The sequence below is a fragment of the Indicator indicator genome, chromosome 30 (assembly GCF_027791375.1).
Source record: "Indicator indicator isolate 239-I01 chromosome 30, UM_Iind_1.1, whole genome shotgun sequence".
Taxonomy (NCBI): Eukaryota; Metazoa; Chordata; class Aves; order Piciformes; family Indicatoridae; genus Indicator; species Indicator indicator.
This window is the reverse complement of record NC_072039.1, coordinates 11,196,815-11,220,040: the sequence shown is the minus strand read 5'-3', so window position 1 is coordinate 11,220,040 and position 23,226 is coordinate 11,196,815. Positions and strand designations below refer to the sequence as shown.

Below are 23,226 nucleotides of genomic sequence, written 5' to 3'. Positions count from 1 at the left end.
TATGTTACCGAAAATGTGGGATTTAAACTCTGAGAGCAGTGTGGAGAGTTCAGGAAGCCAGGCATTCTTCTCAGCGCTGACATGCCCGGGTAAACCTTTCCACAAAGTCTGTGCATACCAAAGATGGTATGAATGCAGAAAACCAAGGAACCAGCCCATTCCCATCAGTTGTAACAGAAAAGAGCCAACACCCAAAACTTCGACCCCAAAGCAGCAACCGGGACAGGAAGTCTCTCATGTTGCAATCTGAACTTCAAGCCCCGCAAGATTTGGTTCCAGCCAGCACTTTCATTTTGAAGCTGGCACGAGGCAGGCTTCTTGCAAGTGTCACAACAACCTTCTGCAGCAGACATTCAAGCTTGCTGTCCTGCTTCCCATCTTCTGGAATTGTGTCTCCAACTGTGCAGCTTTCAGTGGCACAGCAGCTTTCCTGACTGAAACAGCCATGATGGATATGAAGGCTGGAATTTGGGGAATTTCTTCTAACCTGCTTTTTTTAATTGCCTCTTTCCTCTGGTAGGCTTTGGCCAGAAGAGAAGTGCCAAGGGGAGGCAAGGAGTAACCCTGCAGGGCTCCCAGCACAAACCCATATGAAACTTGAGAGGGAGCTGACAGATCCTGTGAAGTGTGGGGGTACTGCTGCTTCATCAGAGGAAATGCAGAGGAGTGAAAGCAGACCAGAGTAAGTTTTCTTTTCCTAGGTTTTGGTCGAGGGAGGGGGCAGAGGAGCAAGCAGGGAACATGCTCCAGCTGCTTTGCTCTGCAATTCTGCTGCACAGCATTCTGGGCCTTCGCCATTGAAGGGTTTCAAGTTGCTGTTTCAGATACTGACATTTTAGCCCAGAGCTAAGAAGAAGAGGTGGGGTTTGTCCTTCTCTCTGTCACACCAGGGGAGTCAGAGATCTCAGCAGTCAGCCAGCCTGTCCTGTTACAGCAAACTAGGAGGATTTGTGGAGCTGGATGGGAAAGTTCCTCTGCCTGGCAGCAAGAAGTAGCTCACAGTGATGTCCTTACTGCTTTAGCTGTGCTGTGGTTCAGAGCTGCAAGGAGCAGAGCTATGATCCTCAGCAGAGCCAACTCAGGAGAGGCAGAGAAGGCAAGTGGCCATCAGCAGAGGTTAGCAAGGGTGGCCTAAGAGAGCTGCAAGTTGAAGGGTTGCTTGTTATTATTTATTGATTATAAATCAGGAGCGTTAGTGGGCTCTTCAGATGGAGCTGAGACTTAGTACAACCTTTTCTGAGTCATTCCAGGGCAAGAAGAGAGGCCATGCAGTCCATGAGGACAAATTCCAGTTTGAAGCCCTCTCTCTGCTTCCAAGTGGCACAAAGTCCCTCTTGCCCTCATCTCTGTGACTCGGTGTCTTTATTGTTGACAGGATGGCTGCTCTCTAGGTGATGTGTTTGGTAGTCTTTGGAAGTTTGGTGTTTCAGCATAAGTCCTGAGTAATTCTTTTCTAATTGTTTCAGGCCCAGAATGGCTCTTGATGAGGATCAACTCCAGCAGAAGGTCCAGGTTAACTTAGGAACCAAGTATCCTGAAGTAGTTTTGTGTGTTGGAAAAATCTGTTTTGGTGAAAAAGCAAGGCAGAAGATGCCCAGACCCTCAAAACAAGATCAAAAATACACCCTTGCCTGTGCCCTCTGTGCCCTGCTGAACTCTGGAGGAGGGGTGGTAAAAGCAAAGATTGAAAATGAAGACTACAGTTTGGAGAGAGATGGCATTGGAGCAGACTTAGAAGAGGCTTTTCGGTCTCTCCTTTTGATTACAGAGTGGGAAAAATACCTGGACTTGGATCAGCAAAGTAACAACCTCCTGATTTTTGTGAAAACCTGGAGCAGTGAGAGCACAGCCTCAGGGTCTGCAAGTGCAAAGCCACGGATCTGCAGCCTGAGCACTGGGCTGTACATAAAAAGCGGAGCCTCTCTTCCTCACATGAACCCTACTGAAGCTCTTCTGTTCCTTACAGAAAAGCAGGAGGAAGCCAGGAGAAATCGCAGCCTGGCTGCTGAAATAGATCTCAGCCTGGAACCACCCACTAAAATCAGTCGGACAACAGATGTTGAAGAGGACAGGAAGGATATCTGGAGAGCTGTTTCGGAGCTGTATGTTAGGGACTGGCTGCAACATGGAGAGAAGTTGGGTTTCACAGAGTCAAGATACGTAGAATTTAAGCACTACTCCACTGACAACTTCCTGACTCGTGTCAGAGAAGTGCTGCCTCAGTACATTGCTGGGTTTGCAAACGCAGGCGGCGGGTATTTCTGGATCGGGGTGGATGATGATGGCAGAGTGCAGGGATTCAGCTGTGATGATAAGAAGCTGGGAGAGTTAAAACGTGAAATTGAATCTGTTCAAGACAAATTTACTTATTTCCACATCTGCCAGATGCATGGTGTATGCCATGTGTTCTATGAACACAAACTATTCCCAGTGTGTGGAGAGGCTGGAGAGCTCCTTGGCCACGTCTGTGCTGTGCAGGTTCTGCCGTCGGAGTGTGCTGTGTTTGCTGAAGCCCCGGACTCATGGCTAGTGGAACATGACTCATGGCTAGTGGACCATGACTCATGGCTAGTGAAAGGCAGCACCATCAGGAGACTGGGACTAAAGGAATGGGTTATGTGGATGACCACTACTGATCCAGGTCCAAAAGAGTGGGACATTCCCTGCTTTTCAGTCTGCTTTGTGTCTGGCCAGCCCTTGAGTGCTTCAGGTGCTTGCTAAATCCCTTTCTGCTGCTTCTTTTCTTCCTGCAAGCTGCAGCTGCTGCTGACCAGCAATTTATTAATGCTTTGCCCCTGGCTGCTGCTAGTCAAATTAGCTGAGCACTGTGGACAGATCAGTTGCTCACTGGGCAGTGAGAGGAGCACCACTAACAGAGGCAGAGGTCATCACAGCAGCTGATGAGACAAGGAAACCAAGCACAGTTCCACAGTCCATGACCTGAGGCTGTTCTCTTGCTGACCAACTGCTGTCCATGTGAGCTGCAAGGTCTGTGTCTCTGCTTTGCATTTCTTCTTTTCAAGAAGAGCAAAAGACCTAAAAGCAGCAGGAGTGAGGCCAGCCTGTGGCTCTTGCCCTGAGGGGCAGCAAAGGTCCCTGCTCTATCACAAGAGTTTATTTCTTTTCCTTCCAGATCTTTCAAGGCTTTCTTCAACCTTTAGGCAAGAGCTCAGTCTGACAGAGGGGCCACCTCTTGCCAAGGCAGTTTATTCACACCAAGGAGCTGAGAGTGCTGCTACCCTTTGTGAGAACCTCTTTCCAGGTGGGTCTGCACATTGCTTCCACTCTCTGGTAGGTTTGCATGCTTTGAAGAGGTGACAGAGATGCAAATCCTTTGCAGATCTGACAGCAGCATTGCATTCAAATGCCTGATGAGCCCCTTGGCCAGGGATGCACCTTCTGCCAGCTGTTGATGGGTGTGCCTGAGCTCAGCTTGCTGAACTCTGGGGGCTGAGCTCAGCCCTGGCAGTGTCTTTCCACAATTCAGTGAAAGAAGTGAACATGAGAGGAGAAGGTCCTTTGGGATCAGCCCAGTGCAAATACAGCAAGTGGCTGGGGCCAGAGTGGAGAGGCTGCTGCTGCAGCTTCCAGGCCAACATTGCTGTGGCAGTGCAAGGAAAGCCTGGTGTCCAGGGCCTTTAGTATGAGCCTGGTGTCCAGGGTCTTTAGTGTGGACCTGGTATTGTCTCTTTATTTTCTCATTGGTCTCCTGAACAAGACCAGGAACAGCCAGTCCCATGCTGGCATCTTAAGCAGGCTGAACAAGCCCAGATCCCTCAGCCCCTCCTCACAGGCCTTGTGCTCCCCAGCACCATTTCAGAGGGCTGCATTTGCCTGCCTCACACCAACTCTAACTGTTTCTTCTGCTTTGCCTTCTTAGTGAGACCTGCCAGCATCACCTATACCCCAGAAAAACTCAGGGAAGATCTCCTCCAGGAGCATCCAGGATTGGATACCTTAATGGAAAGCCAACTCAAGCCCCTTTCAGAGGGAGTTCTGATATTTTCCAGGAGCTGGGCTGTTGATGTTGGCTTGCCAGCAAACCACCTCATCATTTGTGATGTTCTCCAAGTAGCCAAGGACAGGCCACCTATCCTTTATACAGTCTGCAAGCAGATCTCAGAGGCCTTGTTTGAGTACTCAAGGAGCACAGCCCAGAGCCTGAAGGAGAAGTTAGTCAACAGAGGAGGCTACATCCACAAGCTGTGTGTAATACCCAAGCTGCTGCCCTTGCCTGCCCAAGGCAGCTGTGGAGAAGAATGGCACCTGAACATTGAACAGATGTATCCCCCTGGCTACAGCCTGCTCAGCACTGGCAACCTGGGGGACCTCTTGCGTGCTCTCACAGTAGCTCTGCTGACTTTCAAGTCCTTTCTAAGTGACAGGGTTGGTTCTGAGTTTCTGAACCTCTTGACCCTCAAACAATACCAGGTGCTGTCAGAAAATCTTCACAAAACTAAGAAGCTCTACGTGTATGGTCTGCCAGGAACAGGGAAAACTGTAGTGGCCCTGAAGATCATGGAGAAAATAGGAACCATGCTGCAGTGCTCACAAGAAGAAGTTCTTTATATCTGTGAGACCAAGGGTCTGAGAGATTTTGTGCAGTAAGTATTTCCTCCACTACTCAAAATTTCGACTTCCTGGGATTTCACCAACAGTTTTGACTAGCTGAGTGCTGATTAGTGTATGTGGGGTGCTCTTTGCTCCACCACCAGTACTGACCAGTCTGGCATCATAGAATGCTTTGGGTAGGGAGGGACCTTAAAGATCATTTAGTTCCACTGGTCCACTAGACCAGGCTCGGGGCCCTGTCCAGACTGGCTTAGACCACTTCCAGGCTTGGAGCTTCCACAGCCTCTCTGGGCAACCTATTTTAGTCCCTCAGCACCCTCCTGGGCAAGAATTTCTACCTAATGTCCAATCTAAATCCAGCTTCTTCAAGCTTGAAGTCATTCTTCTTGTCTTGTCACTCCTTGCCCTTTTGAAAAGTCCCTCTCCAGCTCTCCTGTAGCCCCCTTCAAATAGTGGGAGGCTGTTCTAAGGACTCTCAAGAGGCTTCTATTCTCCTGGGCTGAGGACTCCAGATCTGGCCCCAGCAGTGTATGTGGAGTCTCAGCAGAGCAGAGGGGCAGAATCCCCTCCCTGCCCCTGCTGCGACACAGATTGGGAACAATGAAGCTGGGGCTGCGCTGGCATTGCTCAGTGCCAGCTCTATTCAGTTTTTCCTTCACTCAGCACCCCCAGGTCCTTCCCTACATGGCTGTTCTCCTGCCCTTCATTCCCAGCATGAATTTATACTGGGGATTGCCCAGATCCAGGGGCAAAACCTCACCCTTATCTTTGTTCATCAGGATGGCATGAATTCAGCTCTCCAGCCTGTCCAGGTCCCTTGGGGTGGACTCCTATCCAACCGCTCCACACAGCTTGGCATCATTGGCAAACCTCCTGAGGGTGCCTTGATCCTACTGTCCATGTCACTGACAAAGATGTGGAACAGCACTGGTCCCAGTGCTGACCCCTGAGGAACCCCACTCAACACTTGTCTCCACTGACACATTGACCTAGTCAGTTCCTTATCCACTGAATGGTCCTCCCATCAAATCCATGTCTTTCCAATTCGGAGACCAGGCTGTCCCAGGGTACAGCATCCAAGGCTTGGCACAAGTGCAGGTAGATGAGAATTGCCTTTCCATTGTCCATCAACACTGTTATCCCATCACAGAAGGCCACCAGATCTTGCCAGGCACAGTGGTGAGACTGAGTGGCTTGCAGCTCCCTGGGTCTTCCTTATCTCCCGTTTGGACAAGAGGATTTTTTCCACTTTCCCAGTCAGTGGGAACTTCCCCAGCCTGCCATGACATCTCAGGTATGATGGACAGCAGCTTGGCAGCTGCATCCACCAGTTCCCTCAGCACCCACAGATGGATCCTGTCAGGTCCCATGGACTTGGGCACCTTCAGGTTCCTTAGGTGGTGTTGAACCTGAGCTTCACTTACAGTGGCTGTGCCCTTTGGGCCAACATCACAGCAATGGGACCCCAGTGTCACAGATGTGCACATAGTTCTCATCAAGCATAACCAGCAGCAAGCAGTTTGCAATGCAGAGGTTGTTTTTAATGCACTTGTGTCTCTCCTGCAGGCAGAAAAACATTTGCCAAGCTGTGACAAGAGAAGAGTTTTTGACGGAGAGCTTCAGCACTGTGAAGCACATAATAATTGATGAAGCACAGACTTTCCGAGACCAGGAAGGTGATTGGTATGAGAAAGCCTTGAGACTAACTTCATCACAAGACCTCTTTGAGCCTGGCTTCCTCTGGATTTTCTTGGATTACTTACAGACAAGTCACAGCTTCCCAACTGGCCTTCCAGATGCGGGGCAGCATGATCCTGTCGAGTCACTGACCAACGTGGTTCGTAATGCCAGCAGCATCTACAGCTATGTAAGAGACAGAATGAAAGAGATTGTAGAGTGTCCCACCCAGGGGATTCCCATCCCACGTTTGAGAGACTTGGTAGACAGAGCCACATGTGCTCACCCTGTGACAGGCAGGTTAGAAATACAGCAGATAAAGTGCACTGAAACAGGTAAGTACGTGTCAGAGCGTTGTAGAGAATACATCAGGGAGGGCTACTCAGGGAAGGATATTGCTGTGCTGTTCTACAGAGATACAGATGGACAGGGAAATGCCCGAAGGAGCTTGCTAGCAGAAAGTTTAGGACTTAATTCAAAGATACCATTTCTGAAAACGGAGATTGGCTCATGGAGGGAGCAGGCTGTCATTGACAGCATCCAGAATTTTGCTGGCTTAGAGAGGAGCATTGTGTTTGGTATTATTCCCTCATCTATGCAGAAAGAGGAAAATCCTTTCACTAATCTCTTGGTCTGGATAGCATCCAGAGCAATTTCAGATCTGCACTTGTTGTTCGAGCACTGAAATCCTTCGTGATTGGAGCTGAGGTTAGCGATCCCTCCACTCCCTGAAGGAGAAGGATTTCCTTGTTCCTCTCTAAAAGCCCAGACATTCCTGGGGAGCCTCCCCAGCGCACCTTAAATCAACTGTCAGTCAGTGTAAGTCAGAATCAGAGAAGCACAGGATTGTTTAGGCTGGAAAAGGCCTTTGAAGGTGATCAACTCCAACCATTACCCAGCACTGCCAGGTCACCACTACAGCCAAAGCCCCATGGTGCTACAGCTCAGCTCTCACAGGTTGAGTTGAAATCTGCTGCTGTTATTCAAACCCATCCTGCCTCATGCCAGTGTCAAAATGAAAGTGCTGGCTGGAGCAAAGTATTCTGAAGATCAGATTGTAAGATGAGAGGCTTCCTGTTCTGGTTGCTGCTTTCTGGTTCCAGGTTCGTTGGCTCTGTTGCGCGGGGATGGGGCAGGACGGGTGGGCATTGGGCAGCTCCCTGCTGCTGTGCTTCATCCTGCTGCTTCCCTGCATTTTGCTGAGCTGTTTCTGCAAATGGGCTAAGGTCCTTGTGCACTGCATTACCTCCTTTGCTCACTAAGACTTCGTATCTCAAGGCTTTCTCCCAACACAGAGGCAGTTACCCTGTTACATACCCCCCAGCTCCACACGTAGCTGTGCCTGTGCTGTGAGGATCACTTCAGACACTGTGATCAGAAATATGGCCATGCCCTTCCCCTGTACATCAGTGCTGAGCAAGGTTCTATTTACATCTGCATAATAAACTGCAAGATGATGACCACCTGCTGTCTTTCCTTCTCATTCTGCTTGCTCCAAAAAGGAGATCTTTTCAGCACTCCCTCTTGAGCCAAACACTGTGTCCTGGTGTGACCCTCCCCTGGTAGGTGGTGGTCAACAGCTCAATGTCCAGATGGAAATGGATGACCAGTGGTGTCCCCTCAGGGGTCTGTCCTGTTTAGTATCTTCATCAGTGATACATTAAGATCAAGGCACCCTCAGCAAGTTTGCAGATGACACCAAACTGAGCAGTGCATCTGACACAGCTGAGGAATAAGATCCACCCAGAGACACCTGGAGAAGTGGGGATGTGTGAGCCTCAGGAGATTCAATAAGGCCAAGGGCAAGGTCCTGCCCCTGGGTGAGGGCAACCCCCCGTACCAATCCTGGCTGGGGATGAAGGGCTGGAGAGCAGCCATGTGGAGAAGGACTTCAGGGGCCTACGACAAATTGGAGATGAGCCAGCATTGAGTACTGCCAGCCCAGCCCACCCTGGTCTGATCCCCAGCAGTGTGGGCAGCATGGGCAGGGAGAGAATTCTGCCCCTCTACTGTGTGGGCCAGCTCTGGAATGCTCAGCAGAGCACCGGCAGGGACCTATTGGAGCAGGGCCAAAGGAGGTCACAGCAATGCTGTGAGGCCAGGCTGAGGAGCTGGTCTTGTTCAGCCTGGAGAGGACAAGGATTCAGGGAGACCTTCTGGTGAACTTTCAGAGCTTCAAAGGGAGATCAGAAACTGGGGCCAGACCTTTGAGCAGGGCCAGTTGTGACAGGACAACAGGTGATGGCATGAACTCAAAAAAAGGAGATTCAGATTAGAGAAAAAAGGGAGAAATGTTTGCCACTGAGGGTTGGGAGAACCTGGCCCAGGTTACCTAGAGAGGAGGGACCTGCCCCATGGCTGGTACCATTGCAGGCCAGGTTGGTTTGAGCTCTTTGCAAAGTGCTTCTGTTGCAAATGTCCTTGCTGACTGTAGAGGGGATTGGACTGGATGACCTTGAAAGCTGCTCAATCCTTTTCCTGATCTCCCAACCAACCACCTGGCTTCTCCCATTAGGAAAAAAACACCAGAACTCTGCTCCTAGGTATAGACTCCCCACAGAAGCTCCTGCTCAGGTGAAGCGAATATAAAACTGTCCTCAAGACCTGGAAGAGAACAGAGGTGAGGTCAGAGAATAGCTGGGTTAATTCTGGCTTTCTTCAGGGCACACTTTGCAGAAGGTTAACACTGTGCCCTGGAAGCTGAGGTAGAAGTGGCTGCTACAAAGCTGAGAACTCAATCCCCAAGTTGCTCTTTCTGCCTTCCTGTACCCACCTCTGTGGCACAGCAGCACAGAGGAGATGGCAGCTTGCACCAGCAGCACAGAGGTCTCTCCAGAGCTGTAGGAGAGAGACAAAGCCATGTTGGTGGAGTGGCACAGGCAAAGCCTCCCCATTTCCTTTCCCAAACACCTTCAGCTAAGCCAGCAAACCACCTCTACCTCTCACTCTCCCTCTCCCACTCCTCTCCCTTCTTCTCCCTTGCCCTCCCCTCTCCCCCCCAAACACTGGCACCCCAACAGGCATGAGCACAGCCATCAGTTAAGGCTGTGGCTGATCAGCCTGCAGCAGATAAAAGCTTTGTGCTGCTCATCCATGAAGGAGGGGTTTGGTTTATCACCTCCTACTGTTAGAGATAAGGAGGGGATGAAGCACATTTAGCAGGGCAGCAAGGGAAGGCAGGAGGGTGCCATGCCCGACAGAACTGAGCTGGAGCCAGCGGAGGCTGCTCCTGAGTTGGGACTCCAAAGGGCTCAGGAGAGCTGGGACCAGGCAAAGCAAGAGGAACAAAACTCAGCCCTGGAAATGTCGCTCAGCTCAGTGGCTCTCCAAGGCTCCCGAGGCCTCTTTGGATCTAGCCCTTCCCTCAAGCCACCCACGCGCAGCCTATTTGCCATCTCTCTCCCTACACTCTCACCCCAGGCCTCTTGCAGCTCTTGTCCCCGGATCCTCCCTCAGCCCCTGGCCATGCATCTCCCTCAGCCCCAGTGCCCTACGCGCGCCCAGCTCCGTTCCCTGCATCCCCCCAGCCCTTTAGACAATCTCCTCACCTCCAGTTTCGCCCTTCCCCACACACTGCTCAGCCTCAGATGTCCTTCCTCTGTAGCTTCGGCCCCGCAGCCTCTCCGGCCCTGCTCTTCCCCACGCACGCCTCAGGCCGCTCCGCGCTCTCCCAGCCCCAGCAGCGCCGAGGCGGAGCTGCCTTTGCCCCACCCCCGGCGGCCGACAGCCAATGGCAGCGCTCGGAGCAGGAAGGCCGCAGTGGCAGGGGGCGGTGCCGGCCGTGGCGGTGCCTTCTGCTAGCAGGAACGGAGCTCAAAGGGACGGGACGGGACCGGACGGGACGGGACGGGAAGGTGCGATGCTGTGCAGTGCAGTGCCGTGCCGTGCCGTGCCGTGCAGTGCCGTGCCGTGCAGCCAGCGGAGTCCGCTGATTCCTATCCAGTCTAAACCAGTACCCTGTAGTGCAACTCAGCCCAGCCGTCTCACCCCTCAGCGACTTCGCTTTCAGCCCTCCCTTAGCCCAGGCGAGGTCACTTGTCCAGCGGCAGAGACATCTCGTAAGTACGGAGGCAGAAGCCGAATTCTCGAGAGAAAAGCTTTTTAAGCCCCCCACATGCCTATGGGCTTCACTGTGCGGCACAGAGGAGACGTCTGAGGGGAGGGGGGAATACCTCAATCACTGCTGGGGGGCACCTCCAGTGAAAACTACAGCTGCGAAAAACTCTCCTTTGGCGTGAATAAGGTGAAGCCTGGGACACCAGAATGGACTCTAAAGGGAGATGAAGAGAAAGAACACAAGGGGCAAGGGAAGGAAAGGGAGCAGTGCATTAGCTCCTGCAGCAGGCTGAGCTGGGAGCTCTTTATGTTACCGAAAATGTGGGATTTGAACTCTCTGAGAGCAGTGTGGAGAGTTCAGGAAGCCAGGCATTCTTCTCAGCGCTGACATGCCCGGGTAAACCTTTCCACAAAGTCTGTGCATACCAAAGATGGTATGAATGCAGAAAACCAAGGAACCAGCCCATTCCCATCAGTTGTAACAGAAAAGAGCCAACACCCAAATCTCCGACCCCAAAGCAGCAACCGGGACAGGAAGTCTCTCATGTTGCAATCTGAACTTCAAGCCCCACAAGACTTGGTTCCAGCCAGCACTTTCATTTTGAAGCTGGCATGAGGCAGGCTTCTTGCAAGTGTCACAACAACCTTCTGCAGCAGACATTCAAGCTTGCTGTCCTGCTTCCCATCTTCTGGAATTGTGTCTGCAACTGTGCAGCTTTCCTGATTGAACCAGCCATGATGGCTATGAAGGCAGGAATTTGGGGAATTTCTTCTAACCTGCTTTTTTTAATTGCCTCTTTCCTCTGGTAGGCTTTGGCCAGAAGAGAAGTGCCAAGGGGAGGCAAGGAGTAGCCCTGCAGGGCTCCCAGCACAAACCCATATGAAACTTGAGAGGGAGCTGACAGATCCTGTGAAGTGTGTGGGGTGTTGCTGCTTCATCAGAGGAAATGCAGAGGAGTGAAAGCAGACCAGAGTAAGTTTTCTTTTCCTAGGTTTTGGTCGAGGGAGGGGGCAGAGGAGCAAGCAGGGAACATGCTCCAGCTGCTTTGCTCTGCATTTCTGCTGCACAGCATTCTGGGCCTTCGCCATTGAAGGGTTTCAAGTTGCTATGCAGATACTGACATTTTAGCCCAGAGCTAAGAAGAAGAGGTGGGGAAAGTCCTTCTCTCTGTCACACCAGGGCAGTCAGAGATCTCAGCAGTCAGCCAGCCTGTCCTGTTACAGCAAACTAGGAGGATTTGTGGAGCTGGATGGGAAAGTTCCTCTGCCTGGCAGCAAGAAGTAGCTCACAGTGATGTCCTTACTGCTTTAGCTGTGCTGTGGTTCAGAGCTGCATGGAGCAGAGCTATGATCCTCAGCAGAACCAATTCAGAGGAGAGGCAGAGAAGGCAAGTGGCCATCAGCAGAGGTTAGCAAGGGTGGCCTAAGAGAGCTGCAAGTTGAAGGGTTGCTTGTTATTATTTATTGATTATAAATCAGGAGCGTTAGTGGGCTCTTCAGATGGAGCTGAGGCTTAATACAACCTTTTCTGAGTCATTCCAGGGCAAGAAGAGAGGCCATGCAGTCCATGAGGACAAATTCCAGTTTGAAGCCCTCTCTCTGCTTCCAAGTGGCACAAAGTCCCTCTTGCCCTCATCTCTGTGACTCGGTGTCTTTATTGTTGACAGGATGGCTGCTCTCTAGGTGATGTGTTTGGTAGTCTTCGGAAGTTTGGTGTTTCAGCATAAGTCCTGAGTAATTCTTTTCTAATTGTTTCAGGCCCAGAATGGCTCTTGACAAGGATCGAATGCAGAAGGTGGTCCAGGTTAACTTAGGAACCAAGTATCCTGAAGTAGTTTTGTGTGTTGGAAAAATCTGTTTTGGTGAAAAAGCAAGGCAGAAGATGCCCAAACCCTCAAAACAAGATCAGAAACACACCCTTGCCTGTGCCCTCTGTGCCCTGCTGAACTCTGGAGGTGGGGTGGTAAAAGCAGAGATTGAAAATGAAGGCTACAGTTTGGAGAGAGATGGCATTGGAGCAGACTTAGAAGAGGCTTTTCGGTCTCTCCTTTTGATTACAGAGTGGGAAAAATACCTGGACTTGGATCAGCAAAGTAACAACCTCCTGATTTTTGTGAAAACCTGGAGCAGTGAGAGCACAGCCTCAGGGTCTGCAAGTGCAAAGCCACGGATCTGCAGCCTGAGCACTGGGCTGTACATAAAAAGCGGAGCCTCTCTTCCTCACATGAACCCTACTGAAGCTCTTCTGTTCCTTACAGAAAAGCAGGAGGAAGCCAGGAGAAATCGCAGCCTGGCTGCTGAAAGACAAAAAGATGCTTACAGGAGAGTTGCTTCAGGGCTCTATGATCTCAGCCTGGAACCACCCACTAAAATCAGGCGGACAACAGATGTTGAAGGGGACAGGAAGGATATCCGGAAAGCTGTTTCGGAGCTGTATGTTAGGGACTGGCTGCAACATGGAGAGAAGTTGGGTTTCACAGAGTCAAGATACGTAGAATTTAAGCACTACTCCACTGACAACTTCCTGACTCGTGTCAGAGAAGTGCTGCCTCAGTACATTGCTGGGTTTGCAAACGCAGGCGGCGGGTATTTCTGGATCGGGGTGGATGATGATGGCAGAGTGCAGGGATTCAGCTGTGATGATAAGAAGCTGGGAGAGTTAAAACGTGAAATTGAATCTGTTCAAGACAAATTTACTTATTTCCACATCTGCCAGCCTGATGACCTATGCTTCCTATGGTATGACTACAGACTATTGCCAGTGCATGGAGAGGCTGGAGAGCTCCGTGGTCACGTCTGTGCTGTGAGGGTTGAGCCGTTCGCCTGTGTTGTGTTTGCTGAAGCCCCGGACTCGTGGCTGGTGGAAGGTGACACAATCAGCAGACTGCGAGGGAAGGAGTGGGCTAAGAGGATGACTGATACTGATCCAGGTCCAAAACAGGAGGACAATCCCTCTGCCTTTCCCATGTTTTCCTTTCTTTTCTTGCTGCTGGCCTGGCAGTGTTGTTTGCCTGTGATAGTCTTACCTGCTTTCCACTCTCCTTTGTGCCTGGCCAGCCCTTGACTGCTTCAGGTGCTTGCTAAATCCCTGTCCTGCTGCTTCTTTCCTTAAGGCTTGCTGCAGCTGATGAGACAAGGAAACCAAGCACAGTTTCACAGTCCATGACCTGAGGCTGTTCTCTTGCTGACCAACTGCTGTCCATGTGAGCTGCAAGGTCTCTGTCTCTGCTTTGCATTTCTTCTTTTCAAGAAGAGCAAAAGACCTAAAAGCAGCAGGAGTGAGGCCAGCCTGTGGCTCTTGCCCTGAGGGGCAGCAAAGGTCCCTGCTCTATCACAAGAGTTCATTTCTTTTCCTTCCAGATCTTTCAAGGCTTTCTTCAACCTTTAGGCAAGAGCTCAGTCTGACAGAGGGGCCACCTCTTGCCAAGGCAGTTTATTCACACCAAGGAGCTGAGAGTGCTGCTACCCTTTGTGAGAACCTCTTTCCAGGTGGGTCTGCACATTGCTTCCACTCTCTGGTAGGTTTGCAGGCTGAATCTCAAGGGCATGGCCTAGGGGAAAGAGGAGTTTGAAGACATGCTTTGAAGAGGTGACAGAGATGCAAATCCTTTGCAGATCTGACAGCAGCATTGCATTCAAATGCCTGATGAGCCCCTTGGCCAGGGATGCACCTTCTGCCAGCTGTTGATGGGTGTGCATGAGCTCAGACTGTGAATAGCCAGTCCCATGCTGGCATCTTAACCAGAAGGTGTCCCCTCAGCCTCCTTTTCTGCAGGCTGAACAAGCCAAGCTCCCTCAGCCCCTCCTCACAGGCCTTGTGCTCCCCAGCACCATTTCAGAGGGCTGCATTTGCCTGCCTCACACCAACTCTAACTGTTTCTTCTGCTTTGCCTTCTTAGTGAGACCTGCCAGCATCACCTATACCCCAGAAAAACTCAGGGAAGATCTCCTCCAGGAGCATCCAGGATTGGATACCTTAATGGAAAGCCAACTCAAGCCCCTTTCAGAGGGAGTTCTGATATTTTCCAGGAGCTGGGCTGTTGATGTTGGCTTGCCAGCAAACCACCTCATCATTTGTGATGTTCTCCAAGTAGCCAAGGACAGGCCACCTATCCTTTATACAGTCTGCAAGCAGATCTCAGAGGCCTTGTTTGAGTACTCAAGGAGCACAGCCCAGAGCCTGAAGGAGAAGTTAGTCAACAGAGGAGGCTACATCCACAAGCTGTGTGTAATACCCAAGCTGCTGCCCTTGCCTGCCCAAGGCAGCTGTGGAGAAGAATGGCACCTGAACATTGAACAGATGTATCCCCCTGGCTACAGCCTGCTCAGCACTGGCAACCTGGGGGACCTCTTGCGTGCTCTCACAGTAGCTCTGCTGACTTTCAAGTCCTTTCTAAGTGACAGGGTTGGTTCTGAGTTTCTGAACCTCTTGACCCTCAAACAATACCAGGTGCTGTCAGAAAATCTTCACAAAACTAAGAAGCTCTACGTGTATGGTCTGCCAGGAACAGGGAAAACTGTAGTGGCCCTGAAGATCATGGAGAAAATAGGAACCATGCTGCAGTGCTCACAAGAAGAAGTTCTTTATATCTGTGAGACCAAGGGTCTGAGAGATTTTGTGCAGTAAGTATTTCCTCCACTACTCAAAATTTCGACTTCCTGGGATTTCACCAGCAGTTTTGACTAGCTGAGTGCTGATTAGTGTATGTGGGGTGCTCTTTGCTCCACCACCAGTACTGACCAGTCTGGCATCATAGAATGCTTTGGGTAGGGAGGGACCTTAAAGATCATTTAGTTCCACTGGTCCACTAGACCAGGCTCAGGGCCCCATCCAGACTGGCTTAGGCCACTTCCAGGCTTGGAGCTTCCACAACTTCTCTGGGCAACCTACTTGTGATGGTTTCAAACTGTCTTTTTAATTTTTCTTCCCAAAGTTCAAGGAGAGAAAGGAAAAGAGTGTAAATAAGTCACTATTGGGTGTAAGAAAGCAAAATACTGATTGTTCTAAACACTTCCATTGGATAGATAGAAATGTTTAAGAACTATTACTCAAAAAAAAGTAGGCATTCTGCAGTCTGCAGTCGGGGCAGTTGCTGGGCTGTCTGGTTGCTGTTTCTTCTCTTCTGGCTGAAGATAACACACTGACCTTGGTGAGCTAAGTTAACAACTTTTCTGCTTTAGCTAACTCTGCTTTGTGTCAGGGGGGTCTGGAGCGAGGCCCCTGGGAGAGAGAGGCCCCTTTGGGGGGCAGCAAAGGGAGCTTGGTTGTGCTTTTCTGTTGATTGTATATATTTGTGAATGTTGTGAATTTTGTATATCTGTACATATTCATTGCATTTCATCATACATTGTAGATTCTGCTTGTAAATACAGCTTTCATTTGCTTCCAGACTGAGCTAGCCTGGTTATTGTCGGTGGGGGGGGGGGAATTTCAGCTCACACTGACACATCTTTTTATTTTTGGCACACCAACGCGAGGTATTTGCTTGTATGATTTATTCCTGCTCAGATTAGGAAGCAAAATGAAGCTGTTTTGAATTCTGAGTCATTCTATTTCCTCTGTTATCGGTGCAATTGTCTACAGATGGGCCATTTCCTGCATGATAGACAAGATTGTGAGATATGTGGCATATAAGTCGTTTCTTTGGGTTAAGAACAAGTTACTGAATGTTGGCGAATTCTGTTGTGGTCTTATTGGGCTAAGAAGATATGGTAACTCAACTATGGATCTGCTAGCAGACACATTTGAGTTTGTTACTGCTCTTACAACTCCAGAGGGTCTTTGGAACCAGTGGTACCCTAGATATCTTGTGCTAACTTTAATTTTGTTGCTTCTTGGAATAATCATATGGCTGCTAATAGCACTCTATCATAAAAGGCATAAGGCTACTTGCTCTTCCAACCTGCATAGACGTAAGAAGAAACATAGAAAAGCTCACAGAGATTCGGAATTAGGTTCTGATTCTGATTACAGTGTCCAGGAAATCACAGTTAAGGTTTGTGAGAAAGTTGCCGATAGCCCTGACTCAGAGCCAGCAGCAGTAGCTGCGGGAACTTTGCCAGTAGGTCCGGGAAATATGCCAGAATCTGAGATAACAGCCGTGGCTACTCAGGCAGACGCCATTAACGAGGCACAGGCAGACTCGGCACAGGCAGACACAGCTGTGCAGGCAGACGCCATTAACGAGGCACAGTCTCCTCCTCCTCCCTCTGCTGCTGAGACGGACACAGCAGCAGCAGCAGGGTCTCAAAGTGTAACCGCTGACTCTGCACAGAATCCTTCTGTTCCTGCAGATTCTGTACAGAATCCTTCTGTTCCTGCAGATTCTGTACAGAATCCTTCTGTTCCTGCAGATTCTGTACAGAATCCCTCTGCACCTGCCGACTCTGCACAGACTCCCTCTGTACCTGCTAACTCCGCACACTCCCTCTGCACCTGCCGACTCTGCACAGATTCCCTCTGCACCTGCCGACTCTGCACAGATTCCCTCTGCACCTGCCGACTCTGCACAGATTCCCTCTGCACCTGCCGACTCTGCACAGACTCCCTCTGTTCCTGCTAACTCCGCACACTCCCTCTGCACCTGCCGACTCTGCACAGACTCCCTCTGTACCTGCTAACTCCGCACACTCCCTCTGCACCTGCCGACTCTGCACAGATTCCCTCTGCACCTGCCGACTCTGCACAGATTCCCTCTGCACCTGCCGACTCTGCACAGACTCCCTCTGTACCTGCTAACTCCGCACACTCCCTCTGCACCTGCCGACTCTGCACAGATTCCCTCTGCACCTGCCGACTCTGCACAGATTCCCTCTGCACCTGCCGACTCTGCACAGATTCCCTCTGTACCTGCTAACTCCGCACACTCCCTCTGCACCTGCCGACTCTGCACAGATTCCCTCTGTACCTGCTAACTCCGCACACTCCCTCTGCACCTGCCGACTCTGCACAGATTCCCTCTGCACCTGCCGACTCTGCACAGACTCCCTCTGTACCTGCTAACTCCGCACACTCCCTCTGCACCTGCCGACTCTGCACAGATTCCCTCTGTACCTGCTAACTCCGCACACTCCCTCTGCACCTGCCGACTCTGCACAGATTCCCTCTGTACCTGCTAACTCCGCACACTCCCTCTGCACCTGCCGACTGCACAGACTCCCTCTGTACCTGCTAACTCCGCACACTCCCTCTGCACCTGCCGACTCTGCACAGACTCCCTCTGTACCTGCTAACCCTGCACAGAATCCCTCTGCACCCGCCGACTCTGCACAGACTCCCTCTGTACCTGCTAACCCTGCACAGAATCCCTCTGCTCCTTCCAACCCTGCTGTGAATGTGAAAGCTATCCCAGTAAATTTGGTGGCCACTATCACCAGAAAGTGCAAAGGAGCTGCAGGAGAAGGTGCAGGTGATGCAGGAGATGGTGCAGATGGAGGTGAGGGTCCTTCTACTCAGGGTCCTTCTGTTAAGAAAGATCTTTCTGATGAGGAAGTTTTAAGGTTAGCCTTAAAACTCTGGCAGACCTCTTGAGACCACACATGGATGATGGAGATGTAGGTCAGGATGTGGACCCTGGTAAATTAGCAACTTCTGGAAGTGCCTCTGAACTTCAGGAAATTGCATGGAGTAGGGGTATGGGGACAGTGACCTCAGGATGATGATGAGGAGGATGACATATAGTCAGCTAATGTACCCAGACAGGAAATAAGACATATGAGGAAGGATTACATCAGAGGAGATAATGAGCCAGTCCTGTCTTGGCTAGCCAGGTGTTTTGATATGGGAGCCCCAGCATTGGTGGTAGGTGACAAGTCGGCCTCTCAGTTGGGGATGCTCTCAAAGGATACAGGCATAGACAGGCATCTAGGCAAGTGCATTGGTAAAGTTTCTCTGTGGGCACGCCTCCTACTGGCAGTCTCGCTGAGGTACCCCAGCAGAGATGATTTACCATGGAACCCTAAGCCTTGGACCACAATAGCTGAGGGAATCAAGCATCTGAGAGAGTTTGCTGTGAGAGAAGTAATGTATGGAGATCATAAGACTCTGAATCCTGATGAAATTCCTGTTGGAACAGGCCTTGCCAAAAAGCTCATTAAGCTTGCTCCTCCTAATTATGCTACTATTCTGGCAAGCAGAATTGTGGCAAGAAATTATGGTGGAGTGCCTCCCACTGTTGGCCATTTCACTGACCAAATGAGGCAGTTGGAGGATAGTCTTGCACGTACTTCTTTGGTTTCAGCCATTGAAACTCTGTCTGGAGAGATGGAGAATTGCATGAAAGAGCTGAAGAAGGAACTTAAAACTTCCATATCCAACTTGATGAAGGGGGATGATTCTGATTCCTCTTCCTCCAGATGGATACAAGTTTCAGCTGTTAGGAACAGACGTGCTCCAAGAAGGCCATTCCAGAACAGGTCAAACCAAAACAGACAGCAGAGGCAATCACGTGGCAGTATCTGGATAACTCTGTGTGATCAGTTTGGTGAGAACATGAACAGATGGGATGGTCAACCAACTTCTGATCTTTTCAAGAGGTTACGGGAGCTGCAGAGGGGCAGATCCCGAGGTAGCAATACCAGGAGGGTAGCTGTCGCTTCCTCAGTTTCCCAGAACAACTCTGATAGCTCCAACAGTGATCCTAATTCTGGTGATGGACGTTGTGCCAGCTGTACATGTGGAGGTAATCCCCACCATTAGGGGTGCCCTGCCTTCCGCCAGGGGGAGGTAAGGGATAATGGAGATAACAGAATCTATTGGGATGTGTACATCCAGTGGCCTGGCACTTCAAAATTTCAGAAGTACCGGGCCTTGGTTGACACAGGAGCTCAGTGCACCATAATACCATCAAATTATCAAGGGGGAGAATCTATAACTATTCAGGGAGTCACTGGTGGATCTCAAGAGTTGTTTAAGATAGAGGTTGATATAAGTTTAACTGGGAAGCAGTGGAAGAAACATACTATTGTAACAGGTCCCAATGCACCTTGTATTTTGGGAATTGATTTTCTGAGAGAAGGGCGTTTTAAAGACCCTAAGGGTTACAAATGGGCTTTTGGAATAGCAACTGTAGAAATTGATGGAGGAAAATTGAAGTTTTCTATTAGACCTGAGCTTGCAGATGAATCTGCAGTTGTGGGACAACATGAGATAGAGGATGTGAAGTTGCCGACACATAAAGTTGCTGACACATAAAAACGTGTCAGTGTGAGCTGAAATTCCCCCCTCCCCCCCCGACAATAATGAGGCTAGCTCAGTCTGGAAGCAAATGAAAGCTGTATTTACAAGCAGAACCTACAATCTATGATGAAATGCAACGAATATGTACAAATATACAAAATTCACAACATTTACAAATACATACAATCTGTAGGAGATTGTCCAGAGTCAGGACATGGACTCGATATGAGTTAAAGTCCTGCTCAGCCAGAGTCAAGACACAGGCCCAATATGAGTTCAGAATCTTGCCCATTTATTATTATAAGACACAGGCTTTTATAGTATTATGTGCTGTCCACACGGGTAACATTAACCTGCAATTGGCTAACATACATTGTTCACGCGTCCGTTACTGGACACTGATTGGAATATGGTATCAGCAATGTTTTTCTGCCTTGCAGTTCCAACACCTGGCTTCATCTCCTCTTTACTGCTCTGCCAAGCTTTCTCTTATCAGCCTCTCAAGAAGAACTCAGCCTGTTTATAGTTAGTTTGGCTTGGATTGTGCATCTCGTGGCCTTTTATCTTCTGGCCATTTCTCTACAACAATCAACAGAAAAGCACAACCAAGCTCCCTTTGCTTCCCCCCAAAGGGGACCTTTCCCAAAGGGGCCTCTCTCTCCCAGGGGCCTCCCACCAGACCCCCCTGGCACAAAGCAGAGTTAGCTAAAGCAGAAAAGTTGTTAACTTAGCTCGCCAAGATCAGCGTGTTATCTTCAGCCAGAAGAGAAGAAGAAACAGCAACCAGACACCCCAGCAAGCTGCCCCCACTGCAGACTGCAGAGTGCCCACTTTGTTTTGAGTAATAATTCTTAAACATTTCTATCTATCCAATGGAAGTGTTTAGAACAATCAGTATTTTGCTTTCTTACACCCAATAGTGACTTATTTCCACTCTTTTGCTTTCTCTGCTTGAACTTTGCAAAGAAAAATTAAAAACACAGTTTGAAACCATCACACTATTGTAGTCCCTCAGCACCCTCCTGGGCAAGAATTTCTACCTAATGTCCAATCCAAATCCAGCTTCTTCAAGCTTGAAGCCATTCTCCTTGTCCTGTCACTCCATGCCCTTGTGAAAAGTCCCTCTCCAGCTCTCCTGTAGCCGCTTTCAAATAGTGGGAGGCTGTTCAAAGGACTCTCAAGAGGCTTCTCTTCTCCTGGGCTGAGGACTCCAGATCTGGCCCCAGCAGTGCACATGTGGTCTCAGCAGAGCAGAGGGGCAGAATCCCCTCCCTGCCCCTGTAGGCCTGCAGATTTGGATCAGCCACAGACAGGCTGGCTCTGGGCTGGCAGTGCTCGGTGCCAGCTTGTCTCCAGCTCTTCACCACCCAGCACCTCCAAGTCCTCCACACATCTGCTCTCCTGCCCTTCATCCACAGCCTGGATTGATACCAGAGGTTGCCAGGGTCCATGTGCAGGACCTTGCCCTTGAGTTTGTTGAAGTTCCTCATGTTGGCATGGGCCCAGCTCTTCATCCTGTCGAGGTCCCTCAGGATGGATTCCTTCCTGACCACACCACGCAGCTTGGTGTCATTGGCAAACTTGCTGAGGGTTCCTGGATCCCATTGTCCACGTCACTGAGAAAGATGTGAAACAGCACTGGTCCCAGTACTGACCCTTGAGGAACCCCACTCAACACTTGTCTCCACTGAGACATCAACCATTACTCTTTGAGGCTGATCTCCAAGTCACTTCCTTATCCAGTAAGCGATCCTCCCATCATATCCCTTTTGGACAAGAGGAATTTTTCCCCTTTCCCAGTCAGTGGAAACTTCCCCAGCCTGCCATGACATCTCAGATATGATGGACAGCAGCTTGGCAGCTCCATCCACCAGTTCCCTCAGCACCCACAGATGGATCCTGTCAGGTCCCATGGACTTGGGCACCTTCAGGTTCCTTAGGTGGTGTTGAACCTGAGCTTCACTTACAGTGGCTGTGCCCTTTGGGCCAACACCACAGCAATGGGACCCCAGTGTCACAGATGTGCACACAGTTCTCATCAAGCATAACCAGCAGCAAGCAGTTTGCAATGCAGAGGTTGTTTTTAATGCACTTGTGTCTCTCCTGCAGGCAGAAAAACATTTGCCAAGCTGTGACAAGAGAAGAGTTTTTGACGGAGAGCTTCAGCACTGTGAAGCACATAATAATTGATGAAGCACAGACTTTCCGAGACCAGGAAGGTGATTGGTATGAGAAAGCCTTGAGACTGACTTCATCACAAGACCTCCCTGAGCCTGGCTTCCTCTGGATTTTCTTGGATTACTTACAGACAAGTCACAGCTTCCCCACTGGCCTTCCAGATGCAGGGCGGCATGATCCTGTCGAGTCACTGACCAACGTGGTTCGTAATGCCAGCAGCATCTACAGCTATGTAAGAGAAAAACTGGATAAGATTTTAGAGCATCCTACCCAGGGGATTCCCATCCCACGTTTGAGAGTCTTGGTAGAGAGAGCTACATGTGCTCACCCTGTGACAGGCAGGTTAGAAGTGCAGTGGATAGAATTCATTGAATCACTTGAGTACGTGGAAGAGCAATGTGAAAACTACATCAGAAATGGCTACTCAGGGAAGGATATTGCTGTGCTGTTCTACAGAGATACAGATGGATTGGAGAGTACATGGATGAGATCAATACAAGATTTAGACTTTGATTCACGTATAGAATTTGTAACCATGGAGAGCAGCTCCTGGAGGGAGCAGGCTGTTGTTGACAGCATCCAGAATTTTGCTGGCTTAGAGAGGAGCATTGTGTTTGGTATTATTCCCTCATCTATGCAGAAAGAGGAAAAAACTTTAACTAATCTCTTGGTAGGGATAGCATCCAGAGCAATTTTAGATCTACATTTGTTGTTTGAGTATGACTCTGGAAGCTCTCATGACAGTACCTGATCCGAGTTTGGAGAGTTTTCCACTCCCTGAAGGAGAAGGATTTCCTTGTTCCTCTCTAAAAGCCCAGACATTCCTGGAGAACCTCCCCAGCCCACATTGAATCAACTGTCAGTCAGTGTAAGTCAGAATCAGAGAAGCACAGGATTGTTTAGGCTGGAAAAGGCCTTTGAAGGTGATCAACTCCAACCATTACCCAGCACTGCCAGGTCACCACTACAGCCAAAGCCCCATGGTGCTACAGCTCAGCTCTCACAGGTTGAGTTGAAATCTGCTGCTGTTATTCAAACCCATCCTGCCTCATGCCAGTGTCAAAATGAAAGTGCTGGCTGGAGCAAAGTATTCTGAAGATCAGATTGTAAGATGAGAGGCTTCCTGTTCTGGTTGCTGCTTTCTGGTTCCAGGTTCGTTGGCTCTGTTGCGCGGGGATGGGGCAGGACGGGTGGGCATTGGGCAGCTCCCTGCTGCTGTGCTTCATCCTGCTGCTTCCCTGCATTTTGCTGAGCTGTTTCTGCAAATGGGCTAAGGTCCTTGTGCACTGCATTACCTCCTTTGCTCACTAAGACTTCGTATCTCAAGGCTTTCTCCCAACACAGAGGCAGTTACCCTGTTACATACCCCCCAGCTCCACACGTAGCTGTGCCTGTGCTGTGAGGATCACTTCAGACACTGTGATCAGAAATATGGCCATGCCCTTCCCCTGTACATCAGTGCTGAGCAAGGTTCTATTTACATCTGCATAATAAACTGCAAGATGATGACCACCTGCTGTCTTTCCTTCTCATTCTGCTTGCTCCAAAAAGGAGATCTTTTCAGC

General features: G+C 50.0%; 2 protein-coding genes across 2 annotated transcripts; both read left to right on the top strand.

Annotated features, from left to right (window-relative positions):
- Window positions 1-1,473: 1,473 nt before the first annotated feature.
- On the top strand, window positions 1,474-6,934 carry LOC128976864 (schlafen family member 9-like). The gene is made up of 4 exons (XM_054394250.1): window positions 1,474-2,641; window positions 3,134-3,262; window positions 3,881-4,604; window positions 6,139-6,934. The coding sequence occupies exons 1-4, from the start codon at window positions 1,474-1,476 to the stop codon at window positions 6,932-6,934; spliced, it is 2,817 nt and encodes a 938-aa protein (XP_054250225.1).
- Window positions 6,935-12,070: 5,136 nt separating this feature from the next.
- On the top strand, window positions 12,071-22,412 carry LOC128976845 (schlafen family member 9-like). The gene is made up of 4 exons (XM_054394233.1): window positions 12,071-13,235; window positions 13,666-13,794; window positions 14,205-14,928; window positions 21,593-22,412. The coding sequence occupies exons 1-4, from the start codon at window positions 12,071-12,073 to the stop codon at window positions 22,410-22,412; spliced, it is 2,838 nt and encodes a 945-aa protein (XP_054250208.1).
- The last annotated feature ends 814 nt before the right edge of the window (window positions 22,413-23,226 follow it).

Excerpts from the sequence above, each read along its gene's own strand:
- LOC128976845 (XM_054394233.1), top strand. The coding sequence starts at position 12,071 with ATGGCTCTTGACAAGGATCGAATGCAGAAGGTGGTCCAGGTTAACTTA. Across the intron at positions 13,795-14,204 it reads TTGTGAGAACCTCTTTCCAG|TGAGACCTGCCAGCATCACC; the intron begins GTGGGTCTGCAC and ends TTGCCTTCTTAG. Across the intron at positions 14,929-21,592 it reads GGTCTGAGAGATTTTGTGCA|GCAGAAAAACATTTGCCAAG; the intron begins GTAAGTATTTCC and ends TCTCTCCTGCAG.
- LOC128976864 (XM_054394250.1), top strand. The coding sequence starts at position 1,474 with ATGGCTCTTGATGAGGATCAACTCCAGCAGAAGGTCCAGGTTAACTTA. Across the intron at positions 2,642-3,133 it reads GATGACCACTACTGATCCAG|ATCTTTCAAGGCTTTCTTCA; the intron begins GTCCAAAAGAGT and ends TTTTCCTTCCAG. Across the intron at positions 3,263-3,880 it reads TTGTGAGAACCTCTTTCCAG|TGAGACCTGCCAGCATCACC; the intron begins GTGGGTCTGCAC and ends TTGCCTTCTTAG.